General features: G+C 51.5%; 1 protein-coding gene across 9 annotated transcripts in view; it reads right to left on the bottom strand.

Moving 5' to 3' along the window:
* The window catches only part of LOC144608165 (polyhomeotic-like protein 2), a 176,006-nt gene that overhangs the window by 9,128 nt on the left and 144,675 nt on the right, over nucleotides 1-22,203 (bottom strand). For 7 of the 9 annotated variants that reach the window (XM_078425620.1, XM_078425623.1, XM_078425621.1 and 4 more), the window contains 6 exons: nucleotides 17,579-18,000; nucleotides 11,337-11,496; nucleotides 7,557-7,759; nucleotides 4,253-4,388; nucleotides 1,575-1,692; nucleotides 190-343 (listed from right to left, as the gene is read on the bottom strand). In XM_078425620.1, coding sequence (XP_078281746.1) covers nucleotides 190-343; nucleotides 1,575-1,692; nucleotides 4,253-4,388; nucleotides 7,557-7,759; nucleotides 11,337-11,496; nucleotides 17,579-18,000 — 1,193 coding nt within the window. The remainder of the gene's footprint in view (nucleotides 1-189; nucleotides 344-1,574; nucleotides 1,693-4,252; nucleotides 4,389-7,556; nucleotides 7,760-11,336; nucleotides 11,497-17,578; nucleotides 18,001-22,203) is intronic. The other 2 variants (XM_078425624.1, XM_078425626.1) reach the window with 2 other exon arrangements.

Genomic DNA, 22,203 nt, shown 5'->3' with positions numbered 1-22,203 from the left:
CTATTCCCCCTCCCCCCTTTCCCACATCTCTTCCTCTGGCTCTCTCTATTCCCCCTCCCCACTCCCAATCTGTGCCTTTGTTCCTCAGCTGCAGTGGTGAGATGTGGGCTCCCACTCCACATCAGGCCCACTGCTAGTTCAGAGGCCACTGCACGAGTTAGCCGATGTTGGATGGCTCTGTTCCCTTACCTTCAGCTGTTTCTTGGGCTGCTCGCTGTTGGTGCTGTGCAGGCTGTTCTTCCTTGGGCCTCTCTTTCCCAACTTGCCTCCTTCTTTCTTCTGCAGGTACTTGCTCTTGTCGGGTTTGAACAAACCCACTCGCTTACTGCAGCCAACATTATACCTGGGAATGCAAAAGGAATGTTTAGTTCAGTTTATTCTTAATGTCACGTGTACCGAGGATAAAGGCAATAATGTTTAGTGCAAGATAAAATCCAGTAAAGTCTGATTAAATATAGGCCGAAGGTCTCCATTGGTGGTAGGTCAGAACCACACACACATCCATTGCTCTGCATCTCCCTATTCCCCCTTCCCCCACACCTTGGTGATAGGATGGTTCGGTTGCCTAACAGCCAAAGAAACCCCGCAGTGAAACTCACAACATGTTGGGTAACACACAACCCTTGTTCTCTAAATATCTTTCTGCAATGTGCAACTTAAAAGAAGACTTTGTACGGTAAGAGGGGAAAGATTTATAGGAACCCAAGAGGCAATCTTTTCACTCAGAGGGTGTTGGGTATATGGAACGAGTTGCCAGGGGAGGTAAATGAGGCAGATACAATACCGACATTTAAAAGGCATTTGGACAGGTACTCGGGTACGAAAGGTTTACAGGGGTATGGCCCAGGCCCGATCAACTGGGACTTGCTTGGATGGGGCATGTCGCTCAGCAATGATGATGGGGCATGTTAGTCGGCATGGACGAGATGGGCCGAAGAGCCTGTTTTAATGCTGCATTACAAATCATACAAGAGAATGGACATAATAAAAAATCTCTGAAGGACGGCACAGTGGCGCAGCTGGTAGAGCTGCCGTCACAGTCTCGTTGACCCAGGTTCGATCTTAACCTCTGACGCTGTCTGTGTGGAGCTTGCATGTTTTCCTTGGGGCCATGCGGGCTTCCCCTGGGTGTCCCCGGTTCTCGCTCCACATCCCGAAGATGTGCTGGTCTGTGGGTTAATTGGTCACTGTACATTGACCCTTGTGCACAGGTGGGTGGTGGAAGGGAGACGTCAATGTGATGTGACAGAACACAGGTAACTTGGAAATAAGTTGGGGAATGGGTGAGATAGGATGGCTCTGAGAGTCAACCTTGACTGGAGGGACCGGCTAATTGACTCACTAACCCACACGATTTTGGGATGTGGGTGGAAACTGGTGCATCCCGGCAACTGGTGCATGTGGTCACATGCAGAATGTGCAAACTCCACATGGTGCAAACTCCACACAACAGCACCAGAGAAGACAATTGAATCCTTATCACTGGAGCTGTGAAGCAGCAGCTCCACCAGCTGAGCCACTGTGCTGGCTCCCTGGTAATCTGTCACAGAAGTTCCTGCACTGCGAGATCTTACCTCTTGGCGCAGGCCATTGAACAAAACCTCTTTGAGCCCTTGAACTTGTGGGCGTAATCAAGCCTCCCGCAGAACTCGCACTTCAGTTTCAGAGCATCCTCCTCCTTTTCCTTCGACTCTGAGGTAAAGAAAAGGGGCAAAGACTTGATGGTTAAACGTGTACCATCCAGCCAGGCAATGAAATATTCTTCCTTGGCCATTCGTAAAGTCGAATGCTTCAATATGTCAGAACTGTGGTCAGGATTGGTTAAAGCTTGGCTTCACCACTTAATAGACAATAGGTGCAGGAGGAGGCCATTCGGCCCTTCGAGCCAGCACCGCCATTCAATGTGATCATGGCTGATCATTCTCAATCAGTACCCCGTTCCTGCCTTCTCCCCATACCTCCTGACTCCGCTACCCTTAAGAGCTCTATCTAGCTCTCTCTTGAATGCATTGAGAATTGGCCTCCACTGCCTTCTGAGGCAGAGAATTCCACAGATTCACAACTCTCTGACTGAAAACTTTTTTCCTCATCTCAGTTCTAAATGGCCGACCCCTTATTCTTAAACTGTGGCCCCTGGTTCTGGACTCCCCCAACATTGGGAACATGTTTCCTGCCTCTAACGTGTCCAACCCCTTAATAATCTTATACGTTTCGATAAGATCTCCTCTCATCCTTCTAAATACAAATGGAAAAATTCCAGCAAGAACAACTCTGGACAGAATTTTTTTTTGTAATTATGCTTATGAAGAGGCCAAAATGCGCATTTTGTGGATCAAACTACAGTGATGTTTTTTATCACAAAATAAATCTGCTTCCAATAATAGTGGCCAGGCCTGGTCAGTGCTAAAACATCCCAGCAACAAGCGGTCGGCCGGTAGGGGACATGGCTACAATCAGGGAAACGTACCATCATTGGGCATTCAAAGATTATGGGAAGAGACTGGTGGTATGAACGGTATGAGCGGCCCGGTGGTATGAACGTCGACTTCTCCAACTTCAGATAGCTCCTCTGTCCCTCCCTTCCCCTCCTCCTTCCCAGATCTCCCTCTATCTTCCTGTCTCCACCTATATCCTTCCTTTGTCCCACCCCCGACATCAGTCTGAAGAAGGGACTCGACCCGAAACGTCACCCATTCCTTCTCTCCCGAGATGATGCCTGACCTGCTGAGTTACTCCAGCATTTTGTGAATAAATCGATTTGTACCAGCATCTGCAGTTATTTTCTTATAGTAAAGGGATTCCATGTTGTTGGAAGTCATGGAAAAGGGCAAACTGGAGAGAGAGTCTGAAACATGCTTTGCAGGTGGACAGGATGGATTTTAGCACGTTGGTCTTCATCAGTCAGGGAATTAGTAGTTTGGTTTAGTTTAATTTATTATCACGTGCATCAAGCAAGGTACAGTGAAAAGTTTTTGTTGTGTGCTCACCAGTTAGTGGAAAGGCGAAAATTATTACAATGTACAGATACATGATAAAGGGAATAACGTTTAGTAGAAAAATTGGGACGTTGTAGTTGCAGTTGTACAAGACATTGGTGAGGCCACACTTGGAGGTATTATTTTACACCCTGCTATATATAAGATGCCATTAAGTTAAAAAGAGTGGAGAGAAGATTTATGATAGGGAGTGATAGGGCAGGCTAAGACTTTATTCCTTGGAGCACAGGAGGCGGAGAAGATCTTGGAGGTGTACAAAATCATAAGTAGCATAGATAGGATGAATGCACAGAATCTCCCCCCCTCCCTCCCCCAAGGCAGGTGAACCAAGAACTAATGGGCATAGGTTTACGGGGAGAGGGAAAGATTTAATAGGAACCTGATGAGCAACTTTTTCAACATATGGATATATGGAACGAGCTGCCAGAGGAAGTAGTTGAGGCAGGTACAATAAGGCATTTGGATAGGGGTATTGATAGGAAAGGTTTAGAGGGATGTAGGGGCTATTTAGAATTGATGGGGGTCGTTTGTACAAAAAACATTAACTGCTTGAAAACAGGTCTGCTGAACACAGTGACAAAGAGCAACTTGTGAGTTCAAGGTCACAACTGATTTTAATGCTTTGTTCCAATGCTGTATACCAATGTGACTGAATAAAAAGTTTCATTCGCGACTACTGGACTTGGCAAATCATTGAGAATTCAGTGATCCATGAGCCAAATGCAGGAAATGGACCTCGCGTAGACGGGGCATTTTGGTCACCATGGTCAGGTTGGGCCGAAGGGCACGCTTCCATGCTGTATAACTCTGTGACTCATCTAGACTACATCTTAGTCTGGGTGAGAGCAGGAGGAATGGAGTCTCAGCCACCAACCAGTGGATTACATGGTGGCGCAGCGGTAGAGTTGCTGCCGTCCAGCGCCAGGGACCCGGGCTCCATCCTGACTACGGGTGCTGTCTGTACGGAGTTTGTACGTTCTCCCCGTGACACCCATGGGTTTTCTCCAGGATCCCCGGTTTCGTCCCACACTCCAAAGACGTGCGGGTTTGTAGGTTAATTGGCTTGGTATAATTGTAAATTGTCCCTAGTGAGTAGGATAGTGTTGGTGCGTGGGGATCGCTGGTCGGCGCGGACTCGGTGGGCTGCGCTGTATCTCTAACTAAACTACAGGAGGGTTAGTGGGGGAGACCCTGTTGATGTGCTCAGGGACCCCATCTACGGTGCAGGCCCAGGACTAGAGGATGCAGACACACACCTTGCTGACTGAGATCGTCCATCTCGGAGTCGGGTTGATCCAGCTGTTGCAGTTTCTCGGTCGGCTGCACAGCTGCCGACTGCTGCTGCTGCTTTTGTTTGGCCAGGTTGTCGATTAGTAGCGAGGAACGGCCCACCTACGACATGGGAAAGAAGGACAAATTCCATCCGTCTATTGCAAGTTAGCCCGCAAAACCTCGGCAACGTCAAGCAGCATTCTCAGTCTCAAAAACAGCACACAGGGTTCTCTTCCTAGTCTTTGCCCGGGGCATCTTACACTCATCACCAAGGGGTAATTAAATAAGGCTACCCCTCACCGGTCATCTTGGCGGACATACGACCAAGATGAGGATCTCGGCCCCTTGGGTCTTGTAGGGAGGGGTGGGTTGCAGATCCCAAGTGTAGATCCTGTGCTACAGAACTAACAACCTGAAGCTAATCCTCACTTGGCAAGTGTGAGCAAAGCCCCAGAAGTGAATCACCCTCACACAATGACTGAGGGGCGCAACTATCTGCTGAGATACTAATTTCTAGGTACCAAAAGTCTCTTGTAATTAGCTTCATCAGCTCCCTATCTGAGGGATCATCAGCAACTCAACAACACTCCAAGATCTCAGGGCTTCTCCAGTTCCAGTCTCTCCATCATCACAGAATTTAAGCACATCCAGAGTGAGTACCTTCAGCTCTCTGGGCTCAGCCTTCTAGACTTTTCTCTCTAAACCTCTCTCCACTCCAAGCAGGCATGTCAGACTCTGTCAACGAGCTTGCAAACACCTGGCCTCACACCTTCTGCATCAAATTTAGTCTGAGCTCCAATGATGCTCCTTTGGGACACTTTAACCCGGGCTGTGGTTGGATGATGTACTTGGATCACTGATCTTTCTGCAGCATGATCCGACTGAGCTAACACATCTTCCCCTGGGCTGTACAATTAGACTGTTCTGTGACGCTGAAGGGAAGATGGTTCCTCTTTGTGGGAGAATCTAGAACGAGGGTCACTGTTTACAAATAAAGGGTCACCCAACTAAGAGAGGCGAGGGGAAACATTTCCTCTCGGAGGGCCTTTTCTTAGGAACTCTCACAAATATGAACACGGGCCACTCTATTTCAACATACTACAGCAAGTACTCTATGATTCCGAATAACCTTTGCAACAAAGATCCACCCCAATATTCACAACCCTCTGAAGAAGGGTCTCAACCTGAAACGTCACCCGTTCCTTCTCTCCAGAGATGCTGCCTGTCCCGCTGAGTTACTCTAGCTTTTTGTGTCTATCTTCGTACACAACCCCAAAGTTCCCTCCTAGTCTGATTTTAACGTTTTAAATTGAGCAAAATGGAAAGGCATACTTTTATCCCATTCCTTTCTTTTCCCCAATGACCCCCCCTCCTTCCTGACTCTCTAACGGAGGAGATAACATGGTTGGGGCAACATGGTGGCAGGAGAACATTTTTGTTATTGGGTGCAGGCAGTGTGGACTCCACACTAACATGAGATGAGCCATGGCCTCTCGCTGCTCTGACACTAAATCCCACGGGTTCTGAGCGACACCGATTCAAGAGGCACTTTCATGGCTCGCACCGAGGCAGGTCTGCAAGCAACAGCGGCTGAAACATGCACGTTCACCTTACTGCAGGTTACACAGGGACATACGCAGGCGGGGTAGCAGCAACAACAGCAGCAGCAGCAGCAGCAGAGCGGAAAAGCCAAGGACAGGACACTGCCACAGTACATTGTTCAAAAAAAATCAGCAACATGACACAGTATTGTAAAGTAGAAAAGTTAATCACTCACAAAAATTGCCCATGGAGAGAGCGTCGAGAGAGAAGGTTGTGGAAATCATTCAAAAAGTGGTTCAAACGTGATGAGAAGAGAAGTATAGACATGGACATGTCATTGTAAATTAGTGCAACATCTCCCAAACACTCTTACTCGTTCTGAATCCCCCCCCCCCCCCCCAACCCCCCACACCCCGCCACTCCGAGAGACACGCGCAACACTGTACACGACACACAAACCTCTGGTCGCCTGTGATAATGAGGACCAGGTAGACCCGGTCCCCAGTCCCCCTCCCCCTGATGGTGAACCCACCAACTCAGTTGGTTTACAGGAGACCCAACCTGATTCATTATTGTTTTACTATTTGTTTCTTCAAGGGGGTACATTGTCGGACAGGCCAGCATTCAGCGCCAATCCCAAGCTACCCTTGAGAAGTTGGTGGTAAACCGCTCTGAGCTGCAGGAGTGAGGATACAATTAGTATTAGGAGTGAGGATACAATTAGTTTGCTGCCAATCCACAGGGCAGCGAGAATCACGCACTGCTGTGGGGATGGAGTCACCTGTACAACAAACTGGGCAAGGATGGCTGATCTCCTCCCCTCGAGGACAGGTGGGTTTTGGTGACAGTCCGGTAATTCCCTGTGCGACAAACGCAGCATCCGCCGGCTCTGAGCTTCCCATCCCAGCAGATCCTGGCCAGTGGGCGAGGTGAGTCTCACCTGGCTTCCCATTCACCGGCCGCTCAGCCCCTGTCTGCTGCAATGAACTGGGCAGCATCCGGTTCACCAGAGGGAATGGGCAGCAACCTGTACAGTTAAAGCCGCAGTCCCACACTGTTAACCTACTGGGTTGCTTTATCACACTGAGCAGGCACGTGGGTCTGACTCATTTCATGAGATGACCCACAAGACAACAGTGAAAGAATGTGGAGGGTTTAGAGGGGGTGTAGAAGAGGTTTACCCGTACGGATTTGGTGCTGTTAGCTACAAGCGGAGATTTGGCAAACTTGGGATTGTTTTCTCTGGGGCGCCAGAGTTTGAGGGGAGACCTGATAGAAGTATATTAAATTATGAGTGGTGTAGATAGGATAGTGTCAGAACGTTTTCTCCCAGGGTGGAAATGTAGGGCATAGCTTTAAGGTGAGAGCGGCAAAATTTAAAGAAGATATGTGGGGCAAGTTTTTTTCTTACACAGAAGGTGGCGAGTGCCAGGGGTGGTTGTGGGGGCAGACGGTAGTGGCATTTAAGGCTTTTGGATAGGCACATGAATATGCAGGGCAATGGAGGGATATGGATCACATGCAGAGGAGATTAATTTATCGTGGCATTATGTTTAGCACAGACATGGTGTTCTATGTTCTATAAGACTCCAGGTCCCGCTGAATGCTGCTAGTCAGTTAAGCCGCCCTCCATTGCAGTGGGAGAGCAGAAGTCCACATTGTCAAGCTACGTAATGCCAGCGCACTGACTACATGAATGAATTTACATTGAAACCCAGAACAAAGGTGAAGACCGAAGGTACTCACAGGGAATGGCTCAGCACCTTCCTGGATGACAAAGCCTTCAATGACATGGGTGAGGATCTGGGGCTTGACGATGGCCTGTGGAGGCTTGTTCTCGGTGTTCTGCGGCACGCTTGCGGTCACGGACGAGGTGGTGTTGCCATTTCCGGATGTCATGGTGGGAGCGGGGGAGACGATCTTTGCATTAACACCCTCTGGCCCCTTCCCTGCGAGGAGGAAAGCACCTGCGTTACTCCCACCCCTGACCCACGCCCACTGGCCCTAACACAGCAACGCCACACTGCTGGTTGGATATGGTTCGAAGGGAGTGGGAAACCAGGGGTGGAGTAAAAAAAAAAAGGGAGAGAGAAGGGCGGGCTCTCTCGCAGCTCAGCAGTGTGAGAGCCCAGACTCTGACTGTGACCGCACGTTCACAGCCTCGTCCCCCTGCACAGGCAGCCATCAATGTTTGGACCATCCCCGGCAGTCTCCAAGGGCAACGGCTTTAATTGGCCTCAAACGCAAAAGTATTAATGAGCCATGAGTGAATCGGAGAGGATTGTGCTAAAGCATTGCGGTGAAAGGGACAATTAACCTTCGCTGCGACATTCCAGTGATGTCATGCACACTGAGCAGAAGGAAGCTTTCTCCACTGTCTCTGAACATCAACTCGAGAAAGGTGATCTGCACCACTTGACGCCCAATAAACTAGGGACCAAATGATCTGCGCAAGGCTTCAGTCTGACCAACCATCTGCATCCAGTTGAGGCCATCTTCATGTGACTGTGGTACACTGCTTGTCTGTTTGCTCATTCAGTTGTTAGCCACCATCTGTCAATAACACTGGGACTCAACGCCAAACTTTCTGAGGACCACAGTGAACAGAAGCAGAGTCTTCCATCTCCAACATCCCCAAATTAATCCATCACCCATCCAGGACAGCCCCTATACTTTCCCTGGCTATCACAGGAAACAAAACACTGAGTGGAAAAGTTTCGATTTTAAGAGATACAGCGCGGAAACAGGCCGTTTGGCCCACCGGGACCGTGCCGCCCAGTGATCCCTGCACATTAACACTATCCTACACACACTAGGGGCAATTTAAAAAAAACATTTGCCCAACCAATTAACCTACATACCTGCACGTCTTTGGAGTGTGGGAGGAAACCGAAGAACTCGGAGAAAAATCACGCAGGTCACGGGGAGAACGTACAAACTCCGTATAGACGGCGCCCGTAGTCAGGATCGAACCGAGTCTCCGGCGCTGCATTTGCTGTAAGGCAGCAACTCTACCGCTGCGCCACCGTTGCTCTTGAGGTCCCTCTTAAATCTCTCTCCTCTTAGCGGAAGCCTATTTCCTCTACTCTGGGGGAAAAGATTGTGAGCGTTCATTTTATCCATGTCCCTCACAATCTGTGCACCGAACATGGTCACCCATCAGCCTCCTACTATCCAAAGCAAAAAGTCCCACCTATCCAACTTCTCCTTATTACTCAAGTCTGGGTAATATTCTGACGAATCTCTTCGGCAGACTTTCTAACTTAATGGCATCCTTCCAATAGGTGAGCAACCAGAACTCCACACAGTACTCCGTGCGGTCTAACCAATGACTTGTAGCTACATTAGTTTTAGTTTAGTTTAGAGATACAGCGCGGAAACAGGCCCTTTTGGCCCACTGGTTCACTGTTTTTTGGATTTAGTAAACGCAAATTCCACTCCTTCAAACCACACCTACTCTGCCTCATCACGTTCCTGTCACCACAAACCTACAACTTCCCCAATGACCGAAGGCAGGTAACTCTTCCCATACCTTTTCTAGAAAATGGCAAGGTACCATCTGCTACCCTGTCCCAGAATCCAGCATCTGCTATCTCTGCGAACAATTCAACCAGATTCCTGAGACATGGCTCCCAGATGCATGAACTGTATAGTTCGAGGTCACAAGTTTAAGGAGTAGAATTAGGCCATCCGGCCCATCGAGTCTACTCCGCCATTCAATCATGGCCGATCTCTGCCCCCTAATCCCATGTTCCTGCCTTCTCCCCATAACCCTGGACACCCATTCTAATCAAGAATTTGTCTATCTCTGCCGTAAAAATATCCACTGACTTGGCCTCCACAGCTCTCTGTGGCAATGAGTTACACAGATTAACTACCCTCTGACTAAAGAAGTTCCTCTTCACCTCCTTTCTAAAAGAGCGCCCTTTAATTCTGAGGCTATGTCCTCTGGTCCTCGACTCTCCCACCAGTGGAAACATCCTTTCCACATCCACTCTATGCCTTTCATTATTCTGTAAGTTTCAATGAGATCCCCCCGCAACCTTCTAAACTTCAGGGAGTAGAGGCCCAGTCCTGTCAAACACTCAGCATTTGCTGACCCACTCGTTCCTGGAATCATGCTTGTAAATCTCCTCTGGACCCTCTCCAGAGCATCTTTCCTCAGATATGGGGCCCAAATTTGCTCACTGTACTCCAAATGCTCCTGACCAGCGCTGAGTTGCTGCAGAATCTACATCATCTCCTCTTTGATGACATTAACTATAGTTAAACTCTTTGCTACAAGTCCAGGCATCTGAGACCCAGACTGTAACGATATAAGTTAACAGGTTCTAGCCACTACTCATAAAGAAGCGGGCACATTCACCACTAACACTTTCAAATGTCAGTACTTTAGGGCCTAGCCAAATGCACTCCAACACCTGAAAATAAGTCATTCTGCAGTTGTTTTAAAGCATCTTAAGGCACAGGAAGGCAGTCTGAAGAAGGGTCTCGACCCGAAACGTCGCCCATTCCTTCTCTCCTGAGATGCTGCCTGACCTGCTGAGTTACTCCAGCAGTTTGTGAATTAAGACACAGGAAGAGCCACTTAGCCCATCGCTGAAGGGGGAACCTCAGAGGCAACTTTTTCCACTCAGAGGCTAGTCAGTACCTAGAACGAGCTGCCAGAGGAAGCTAGAGAGATGGATACAATTACAACTTTTAAGAGACATTTGTACAGATATGTGGATAGGAAAATAAGATAAGGAGGCCAGGAATTAATTCACCCGGATTGCAGTTCTTTATGGAGCTGAGATAAGATAAGGGGTTGTTCGGCACAGACAATGTAGGCCAAAAGGCGTGTTCCTGTCTTGTACTGTCCTATGTTATGTGAAAGGTTTAGAGGAATATGAGCCAAATGCAGGCAAACGGTACTAATCTAGTATGCCAACTTGGTCAGGCATGAATAAGATGGGCTGATGGCCTGTTAGCGTGCTGTATAATTCTATGACTATATTTTATGCCTGATTTTCAAACCTCTATTTTCTGCTGTCCTATCCTTGCTGATTGTTGCAAGTTATGGGACTAGCTCAGGTAGACAACCTGGTCAGCATCGATGAGTTGGGCGGAAAGGCCAATTTTCACGCTGTATAGCTCCACGCCTTTATCGGAGGCTGAAATCTGCTTTGCTCAAGCATCTCAAATCAGCTCACCCAGTGCCAACGGTTGGGATCACAACACGGAAATTGGGGACGTGAAGCTGGGCACAGCGACGTAATCTGAATCAACTGGCTGAGGGAAGAAAGCCGGGCTTGCACCCTCTGGGGCTGGCACCCAAAATCTCCCCGCCAGGCCTGTGGCAGGCAGCATCTCCGCCATCTGACCCGGCACCCAACTTGTCTCGCTACCGATGGGGCACTCAGGGGTCAATGCACCCTCTCTCAGCTCCGTTTGGACAATCCCTGGGGAACCTCGGCACTAACATTCTACGACCCGACCTCGCTCCACGCGGCCCTGGACGGAAGCCGTGCAGCTGGGTTCTCTCACCTTGTGCGACGGGCTTGGCCGGCTCGGCCTTCTTCTGATCGGGTGTGACCGAGCAGGCCGTGGTCGTGGGTCCGTTGGGTCTCTCCGCGGGCCCCTTCTCAGCCGCGGGGTCGAGCTTGTCCCTCCTGCAGTCCGGCACGCCCCGCTGGCACTGCTGGATCTGTGGCAGAGCGGAGCATCAAACAACATAAACTTCGCCCAAGCAGAGCAGACACGCAACCTCAGCGCACTGAGCAGGAGACACAAGGCCACCTGCTGCTCATTGCTAAGTGGTATATGGGCCAAACACAGGTAGATGGGACTGGCTTAGTTGGGCAGCATGGATGAATTGGGCCAATGAACCTGTATCTGTGCTGTATGACTCTATAACGCCAATTTTACAGACCATGAGGTCCATTTTGAGATGTATAATATAGGAAATATAGCTGCCATGTTGTGCACAGCAACTTCCCACAAGTAGCAAAAACCCTCCTTGGGAAAGTTGTCTGAGGGACATGTATTCACTACTGGACAGAGGGGAGAACACTCCCATTCCATTGCTGAGTAAACCTTCGGGACCCTTTCCAGCTACCCGAGAGTAGCTCAGTTTAATTCATCCTCTGGAGGACTGCAGTGGGTGGGCTGGCCTTGTTCTGGTGCCTGGTCATTGGAGATGGACCTGAACCTATAACCTTCTGACACAGAGATCCAGAACTCCCACTGCACCACGCTGATACTGCAGGGAGCACCGCAATGCAATTATTTCTGCAGTAGCTCGATGCTTCACTTATGACCGGTGCCAAAATCGGTGAAAACTATTGCTAATTATAAACCCACAGATGTTCGGAAGCACTTGTCCAGAGAGACCACTCCAGCTCCCTCAATACATCCCCACTGAATTCAGAGGAAGTTCCATAGTGTGAAGGCAGAGTGGCAGAGTGCTGCAGCTTCTATTTATTCTCTGACAGGATGCGAGTCTTGCTGGACAGGTCTGCCTTCACTGCTCAACCTGAACACTTGTTGATCAGAGTGGGTTGCTGCGTCTCTGTGCAGGCCCAGCTAAACCGTAGACCAGGTAATGTGCCAGACATCCATTGTTTATTGTGCATTGTTAATAACAAAAGATTCTCATGGCAGATTTGTTACATTCCCAGTTGTCTTGTTGGGATGTGACCAGATTAATATTACAGGCAGCATGTCTGGAGAAAAAGGATTTTAGCAATTGTCTTTAGCTGTGTCTGAAAAAGTATTCTCAGCTGAAACCTCACCCTTTTCATCGCTGATGCGGCTCGCCCGCTGGACTTAACATCGCCCGGTGCGGCTCGGCCGCGGGGCCTTCCATTGCCCGGTGCGGCTCGGCCGCGGGGCCTAACATCGCCCGGTGCGGCTCGGCCGCGGGAATTAGCTGCGCACGGCTCGGTCACGGGGCCTTCCATCGCCCGGTTCGGTCGCGAGACGTCTCAGCGCCCGGTGCGGCTCGGCCGCGGGGACTTCCATCCCCTTGCGGGGACTGTGCGGGTCGGTTGGGGACGAGCTGTCTGTCCGTGGGCGTGGGGAAGAGAGTGGAAGTTTTGTTGCCTCCATCACAGTGAGGGGGTGTTTGGAGTCACTGTGATGGACGTTTGTGTTGGGGTCATGTGTCTTGTGTTCTTTTTTGTGTGTGACTGCTATGTAGTTTCGTTCGGTACCTTGGTACCGAATGACAAATAAAGCTCTGTTGAACTGTCCTTCTCCAGACATGCTGCCAGACCCGTTGAGTTACTCCAGCACTTTGTGTCTATCTTCGGTATAAACTAGCATCTGCAGTTTAGTTTAGAGATACAGCGCGGAAACAGGCCCTTCGGCCCACCGAGTCCGCACCGACCAGCGATCCCTGCACACTAACACTGCCCTACACACACTAGCGGCAATTTACATCATACCAAGTATACAAACCCAAGCCAATTAACCTACAAATCTGCACGCCTTTGGAGTGTAGGAGGAAACCGAAGATCTTGGAGAAAACCCACGCAGGTCACGGGGAGAACGTACAAACTCCGTACAGATAGCACCCGTAGTTGGGACCGAACCCCGGTCTCCGGGACTGCATTCACTGTAAGGCAGCAACTCTACCGCTGCGCCACCGTGCCGCCCTATACGCAGTTTCTTATACACGTTACTATTCCAGGTCATTGAGTGACTACTTCTGGAGATTAATCACAATAGGATGTTGCATTGTTAGTTGACAAGTGGAGTGAAAGGCAAAAGTAAACGTCTCAGTCACACAGAACTGCAGATGCTGGAACCTTGAACAATACACAAAGTACTGGAGGAATTCAGCAGGAGAGACAGCATCTGTGGAGGAAATGGACAGTCGGCGTTTCAGGTCGGGATCCTTCTTCAGGCACTGCTAAAGACACAGAAGAGTCTAAAGAAGGGTCCTGTTCCGGAATGTCACCTATCCACTTCTGGCACAGGTACAGCCTGACACACCAAGTGAATCCAGCACTTTGTTTTAAATAAGCTTCGAGTCATTTGTTAGAATTTCCACATTGAATCTAGTTCTGCTCTCTAAGGCAGGGTGTTTCAAGTTTACAGCCATCTCGGAGAAGAAATTCTACCTAATCTCCATCTCAAGACATATGGTATACAAGAGACAGGGGGGTATGGGCAGAGAGGGATCATGGTGCTGAGGCCAGGATAGATCAGCCATCATCTTACCGAGGGGCCAAATGACCTTCTCCTACTGCTGTAGAGAGCTGAGGCACCCCAGATACTTTAGCAGAAGGGAAAAATCTTGCTTCTACTATTACTATTAATATTTTCAATTCATCAGTTAAATGCATCCATAAATGTTTCAAATTTTTCAATTATTTAAATGGTTTGAAATTATTTAATTCTACTTGAACTGTTTTCGTCGAATATCAGTGTAATTTAGAACCAGTTAAAAGACATTTGAAAAGATATTATGGATAGGAAAGGTTTAGTGGGATATGGACTAGCCTGGTATGCCAACTCGATCGGCATGGAAAGGCGGGCCGAAGGGTCTGTTTCTGTGTCGAGCAGCTCTATGACTCTCTACACGAGATGTCAAGAGGCCTTCCAGAAAGTTCCCAGCACCTGAGGGCTAGTCACCGTTTACAGGCTGCACCCTGCACATCAGAGGGGCCTCAATTACGTGTAGGCCCACTGGACACCAATGCCATGGGGATTATGTGGGGAGGGAACTCCAGCTAGGTCCTGGGTCACATACAATCCTTCTTACCTGTCGAATCAGATGTCACACTGCCACATTTGTCTAACAAAAGGGCCAAGGTTAAAGGCTACAGAGGTGATATACAATATACTTCAGTGGGTAAAAGAGTCACAATGTGTCTTTAATCAAACTGCTGGAGATCACGGGTTGTGAATTCAGGCGACCTCAGACATGAATAACAAGGGGGTGTTTCAGATAGGCCACATGATCCTTGGGGAGAGGGGGGGGAGGAGTGGAGAGGGGAGGGGAGTGGGAGTAAATTGGGTTTCCTTCCATCTGATTACCAATACCAGAACATCAGTCTTTAGCCACGTTGTGAAACTCCTGTGGCCCATCAACATTGTCTGTGGACTAGGTATGAGCATGAATGTGGTGACTTGGTTAGCTGACGATTAGGGAGCAGCAGGAAACAAGGACTGGAAAAAAAGCTAGAACGGAAATTATTAAAACAAAAATAGCTGTTACAACCTCTGATTTATGTGGCACTTGTCAGGGAGCAAAACATTCCAAAGTGCTTTACAACGGAGCTGACACTGAATCACAGAGGAAGTCAATGGGACAGAGAGCAAAAGCTCAATCACAGGTTTTAAAGAGCCTCGGATTTGGTGGGACGAATTTGAGGGGAGAGGGAATAGAAACAGAGAGAGAGGCACAGAGAGAGGGTGGAAAGAAGGGAGAGGACGGGCAGATAAGGAAGAGGAGGGAGAGATAAGGGAGAGAGAGATAAGGGAGAGAGAGAGATAAGGGAGAGAGAGAGAGCGTGAAGGGGAAGAGTAAGCAGAGAGAGACAGAGAGAGGAGGCACAGAGATAACTGAAAGGACGGACAGAGATAGACACACACTAGGGCCAATTTAAAGGGCTAATAACCACAATCCAGCATGTCTTTGGGACGTTGGAGGACAGTATAGCACCCGAAGGGAACCCATAGGATCACAGGGAGAGCCTCGAAAACACACGGACAGTGCCATGTTCTCAAGCACACAGTCACTTGCAAACACTGGTGGTGTGAATTCCGATAACTAAAATATATGATAAAGCAGAGGTGCAGTAAGCCATTGAGTTTAAAAAAGTCAAAACCCAAAGAGCTGGAGTAGCGGAGTGGGTCAGGCACGTCTGTGGAGGGAACGGACAAATAAACAAAGTATCCTTCTTCAGATTGAAAGCTGGAAAAGAGAGGTGGGGATGGGACAAAGCCTGGCAAGTGATAGGTGGACAAGGGCGAGGAGGAGGGGTGGATGGCAGTTCTTTAATGGACTCTTTCCAACAGGAGTTGAATAGCCACAGGCAGATACACGAGTGAGGACACCAATACTGGACAAAGAAGCAGAGGTGAGGAGCAGATTGGCCTCTTTAAGGTGCTAACAGTCCTTGTGTTTTTGACAGACTGGCCTTCATTCCCACGTTTACAGTGTGGGGCAAATTCCGTAACTGGCACGAGGACGTTGGATGGGGCTGGGCAGGGCAGGAGGGGGACTATAAGTGAAAACAGGGTCAAATGGTCTGAAGCTCTCACTGACTCCAGTGAACGACTTCAAACGCACAGCTCAGAGGTTGTCCAATATCCTGTAGCATTAATGCTTCAAACATGCTTCATTCCCGTTTCCCAAAATGCATGGATGCCCCAACCACTAGCGGACCCATTTCAGGCTAGCAGAGACATCATGGGCTGAACAGCCTCCTCTGTCCTTTAGCCCCTCAAGTACTTTTACAACCTCAGTCGGCCGCCAGCCCACCCACTATTCCCCGGCTGCTGTGAGCTCTGGGCTTTGCTGCCAACCGTATAAATCTCTAAGTAGAAGTTGACCATTCGACTACTGGCACCTGTTCTGCAATTCCATAAATTACAGCTGATCTTTATGGAACTTAGAACAGCAAAGGGGTGGACCCTTCGGCCCACAATTTCTAGGCCAAACATGCTACCAAGCTAAACTAATTTTCTCTGCCGGCACGTGATCCTTATCCATGCATCTATCTAAACAACCTAAAAAGCCACTATCATACCTGCCTCTCCCACCACCCCGGCAATGCATTCCAGGCACCCCCCCACTCTGTAAAAAACAACCTCCTGCACCCTCTCATCTCCGACACTAACTCCACACCCAATCATTTCCACAGGTCTGTGTGACTCCCATCTTAAAGATGCAAGATATGTGATGGTTAAAATCGGGAGGTTTTTTTGTTGCAAAATCAAATACTTATTTGTCAATTAAATCGTTTACGTTTAACACAGTTGAACAAATACAATGTCAACATTTTACTCAAATGCCGAGACTGGGCTGCATGAGGTGAGGGCAGGGCAGGGCATCTCAGGTCCTCTTGCAAAAGAAAAGGCCACACAGAGGAGCAGCCGGTAATGCTGGTGCTTTACAGCGCCGCCAGAGCCCTGGGTTTGATCCTGACCCCCGGCACTGTCTCCCTATGACCGCGTTGGCTTTCTCCAGGTATTCTGGTTTCATCCCACACCTCAATGTGCAGGTCCATATTGAATTGAAATTAATCGAACTGAACCAAATTGAATCTAAGCACACAGCATAGAAACAGGCCCTTCAGGCCCCCCCCCCCCCCGAGTCAACGCAGACCATCGATCACCCATTCATACTAGCTCTATGTTATCCCTGCACACGAGGAGAAATTTACGGAGATCAATCCACGTACAATCCTGCAGTCTTTGGGAGGAAACCGGAGCACCCGGGGGAAACCCACGCGGTCACGGGGAGAACGTGTAAACTCCACACAGACAGCACCCGAGGTCAGGATTGAACCCGGGTCGTTGGCACAGTGAGGCAGGATCTCTACCAGCTGTGCCACTGTGCCGCCTTAACCAGCTGCTGTAAATTGCACCTGGTGTATGGAATTAGTTAAAGTATGGTCCAGACATGCTGGGCTGAAGGGCCTGCTTCCATGCTCTATGCTTCCGTGAGGGGAAGCGACCCAACACTCAGTTAAAGTGGGAGGTTTTCAGGAGCGTCTTGGGAGGATTCAGCAAGTTACAGAAGGGAGTTCTAGAGCCAAAGAAGGCCACCTTACCACGTGTGCCGATGGCTGGACCTGCAGGTTTACGGCTGCAGTCTGTGGCGCCAGTGCACGGCTGTCCGTCTGCCCGCTGTGCAAGGCCGGCTGCGGGTTCTGCTGGGCGTGAGGCACAGGCTGGAGCACGGGGATCTGAGAGGGAGCCGGCGAGCTCAGCACCTGCGGCTTGGGATGCAGCGCAGGCTGGCAGTGCTGCCCATGCGCCAGGGTCTGCACTGGAGCTTGGAGCGAGCTGGTGGGCACCGCCTGCAGCTGGGCACTGGCGTGGATGAGCTGTGGCTGCTGCCTGTGCTGCTGGATCTGCTGCTGCTGGATGACGAACTGATGCTGCAGATGTTTCTGCTGCTGCTGCTGCTGCTGTTGCTGTAGCTGGATCTGCTGCTGCTGGATCAGCTGGTGCGGCTGAATCTGGCTGTAGGCTGCAGGGAGAAAACACAACATTATCAAGGGAACACCTGCAGCAACATCGCTGCTAAATCGTCCGTGCCACTGCTTAATGCTTTGTGCCCGACACAGTCTCCCTCTTCACAGACCCACAAGTGACAAGATATACGGACAGGAATGATTTAGAGGGCTATGGTCTAAATGCAGACAACCATGACAACTTGGTCAGCATGGACAAGGTGGATTAAAGGGACTAATTCCGTACAAGATGGTTCGATGATGTCATGGTCAGCATGGGCCGAAGGGCCTGCTTCCGTGCTGCATTGTTATAAGACTTCATGGACAGCATGGGCAAGGTGGGCCGAAGGGCCTGTTCCTGTGCTGTTTGGCTCTGTGATTTTATCGTCTGCTTGGGTAAGGTGGGCCGAAGGGCCTGCTTCCGTGCTGCATTGTTATACGACTTCATGGACAGCATGGGCTAGGTGGGCCGAAGGGCCTGCTTCCGTGCCGCACGGCTCTATAATATCTAGATAGACCACAGATAATTTATTCTAGTGATGCTGGAGGAGGGAGGGAAAAGTTGGTGGAGAAGAAACAACGAGAGAGAATAAAAAAGTTAATGTTGATAATCCATCTGGAACCACACCCCAAATGCACAGTCCCAGCTGAGGTCAAGACAGACTGTCCCGGACATGGAGTTGTATTCTCAGAAATGGGTCTGTGACCCAAACCTGGGAGAGAGAATTCCTGGCATTTGGTGACCAACGTGCACCATCAAGTGGAGAGGATCAATCCTCGCGCACCCGTACAGAGCAGGGAATTATTCTGACCCTTGTCCTCAAATCCTGAATTCATCGACCCAATGTCACCAGGACACTGGGTCTTAAAGTGAGAAAATAAGGAATTGTACATCTATCTCCTTGGGCCAAAATTGGACCTGATTTCAGTCTTGGAAGGGGCTTGATGATGCCGGAACGTGGCTAATCTTTGCGTGCTGACCCAGAAGAGAATCCACTCCGAACTGTTCCATTCTTATACAGTATCACTGAACAGGTACGCAATTGGCCTACGCAATCTCCCGGTTGCCAAACATTTTAACTCCCCTTCCCATTTCTGGAGTTACTCCAGCGCTCTATCTTTCAGTATAAACCAGCATCTGCAGTTCCTTCCTACGCAGGGGAGAGATAATGCAGAACACAATAAAGCACAGCACAGGAACAGACCCTGTGGCCCACAATGTCTGTGCAGAACATGTTGCCAAGATAAACTAATCTTGTGTGTAGGAAAGAACTGCAGATGCTGGTTCACACCAAAGATAAGACACAAAATGCTAGAGTAACTCAGTGGGACAGGTAGCATCTCTGGAGAGAAGGAATGGGTGACATATCGGGTTTAGACCCTTCTTTCATATCGCCTGATACATCCCTCCGTAGATGTGCCTATCTAAAAAGCCTGAAACACAACTTTAGGGGTGCCCAAGAGCTGGAACTGAGGGACTGGGATCTCGATGGGCTGTAGATCACAGTAACCAGGGCAGAGGAAGGAAGGTGACACAAGGAGGAATGTCCACACTAAGGAAACCCGAGTGGGTGTAAATCACAATAGTGTTCGCCTCTACAAAGTAATCCACTTTCAGCAAAGCAGTTCGAGTGCGCTGGGACATTACCTCAATGCAAATTCATTCATTGTTGAGAGACAGAACGCACAGCAAGGGGACGGGAACCGTTTATCATCACACAACCTCAACTAAATCCCAAACTCCCTCTAACTAATCAACAAAGCTTTCTGGAATTCTCCGGAGCTCAGCAAAGACTGACGACACCCGAACACATTCTGCCTCTTTCAGCTTTCACTGTGCAACTAGCTTCTCCGAGCAAAGACTTAGCAAACAAGCGGGGGTGGTTACCAGAGCAACTTGATGGTCGTCGTTGACAATCGGCTTCAAGCAGTGAGAGGCAGCGTTCACAGCGTCCCCGGTCCTCTTAGAGCAGTGGTTTAAAACTCGCCAGAGTAAGTGATCGTCCATCACATTGCACACTGCTCCAGCGCCGGCACACGGCTACTGCAGAGAGACTGGCCGAGCTTGGGCACTGGAGCAATCAGCAGAGAGGACCACCTCCAGCACTCGCACCCCTCCCCTCCCCTCCCCTCCCCTCCCCTCCCACCCTCCATGTGCCCGAACAACCCCCACCGCCTTTGTGTCCCGGGCCCTCCCTCTCCCTCTCCCTCTCCCTCTCTCCCTCCGCCCAGACACCCATTGTTAAGGTGCAGCCCCGCGCCCCGCTTCTGCACAACACACGCATCTATGAGGCTTGCGAGAGAGGGTGGGGGTGAGAGAGAGAGAGAGGGGGAGGGAGGGGAGGGGGAGAGGGGAGGGGGAGAGGGGAGGGGAGGGGGGGGAGGAGAGGGGAGGGGGGAGGAGGGGGGGAGGGGAGGGGGAGGAGAGGGGAGGGGAGGGGAGGGGGGGGAGGGAGGGGAGGGGAGGGGGGGAGAGGGGAGGGAGGGGAGAGGGAGGGGAGGGGGGGGAGGAGAGGGGAGGGGGGAGGAGAGGGGAGGGGAGGGGGGGGAGGAGGGGGGGAGGGGAGGGGGAGGAGAGGGGAGGGGGGGAGGGAGGGGAGGGGAGGGGGGAGAGGGGAGGGAGGGGAGAGGGAGGGGAGGGGGGGGGAGGGAGGGGAGGGGGGAGAGGGGGAGGGGAGGGAGGAAGGGGGAGAGGGAGGAAGGGGGAGAGGGAGGGAGGAAGGGGGAGAGGGAGGAAGGGGGAGAGGGAGGAAGGGGGAGAGGGAGGGAGGGGGAGAGGGAGGGAGAGAGGGAGGGAGGGGGGAGAGGGAGAGGGAGGGGGAGAGAGAGGGAGGGAGGGGGAGAGGGAGGGAGGGAGGGGGAGAGGGAGGGAGGGAGGGGGAGAGGGAGGGAGGAGGGAGGGGGGGAGAGGGAGGGGGAGAGGGAGGGAGGGAGGGGGAGAGGGAGGGAGGGAGGGAGGGGGAGAGGGAGGGAGGGAGGGGGAGAGGGAGGGAGGGAGGGAGGGAGGGAGGGGGGGGAGAGGGAGGGAGGGAGGGGGAGAGGGAGAGAGGGAGGGGGAGAGGGAGGGAGGGAGGGAGGGGGGAGAGGGAGGGGGAGAGGGAGGGAGGGGAGAGGGGGAGAGGGAGGGAGGGGAGAGGGGGAGAGGGAGGGAGGGAGGGAGAGGGAGGGAGGGAGAGGGAGGGAGGGGGGAGAGGGAGGGAGGTGGGAGAGGGAGGGAGGGGGGAGAGGGAGGGAGGGGGGGAGAGGGAGGGGGGGAGAGGGAGGGGAGGGGGGAGAGGGAGGGAGGGGGGAGAGGGAGGGAGGGGGGAGAGGGAGGGAGGGGGGGAGAGGGAGGGAGGGGGGGAGAGGGAGGGAGGGGGGGAGAGGGAGGGAGGGGGGGAGAGGGAGGGAGGGGGGGAGAGGGAGGGGGGGGAGAGGGAGGGGAGGGGGGAGAGGGGGGGAGGGGGGAGAGGGAGGGAGGGGGGAGGAGAGGGGAGGGGGGGAGGAGAGGGGAGGGGGGGAGGAGAGGGGAGGGGGGGAGAGGGAGGGAGGGGGAGAGGGAGGGAGGGAGGGGGAGAGGGAGGGAGGGAGGGGGGGAGGGGGGGAGGGGGGGAAAGGGAGGGAGAGGGAGGGGGGGAGAGGGAGGGAGAGGGAGGGGGGGAGAGGGAGGGGGGGGGAGGGAGGGAGGGGGGAGAGGGAGGGAGGGGGGGAGGGAGGGAGGGGGAGAGGGAGGGAGGGAGGGAGGGAAGGGGGAGAGGGAAGGAGAGAGAGAGAGAGAGAGAGAGGGAACTTCACACAAAGAGCGACCAGCTTTAATGCAACCCCCTGGAGCAAGCACACTTCCAGCACAGCTCTGTTGAACACCACAACCAGAAGCGCCGCCTGGAAAGGCAGAAACATTTCTCCAATGACATGCGAACTCATACCGGGTCTTCTCAGTGCAAGCCGGCCCCAAACGCGAAGAGCAAACTCAGCGGGTCAGGCAGCATCTGTGGAGGGAATGGACAGGCGACGCTTCGGCTCTGTCCAGGACCCTCCTTCAGACTGGTCTCCGCAGATGCTGCTTGACCAGCTGAGTTCCTCCAGCACTTTGTGTGTTTGACGCTGAACATTTTCAGCACCTGCGGTTCCTCGTGTCTCCCAGCACTGAGGACCAGGCACTTCCAGCACACACAGCACTCCTCGCAGAGAGACGCACCGGCAAGCCCCACAAAACCACAAGCCATCTCCTACCATCCTCC

Source organism: Rhinoraja longicauda, chromosome 30 (genome assembly GCF_053455715.1).
Source record: "Rhinoraja longicauda isolate Sanriku21f chromosome 30, sRhiLon1.1, whole genome shotgun sequence".
Classification (NCBI taxonomy): Eukaryota; Metazoa; Chordata; class Chondrichthyes; order Rajiformes; family Arhynchobatidae; genus Rhinoraja; species Rhinoraja longicauda.
This window is presented reverse-complemented; position numbering and strand designations above follow the sequence as displayed.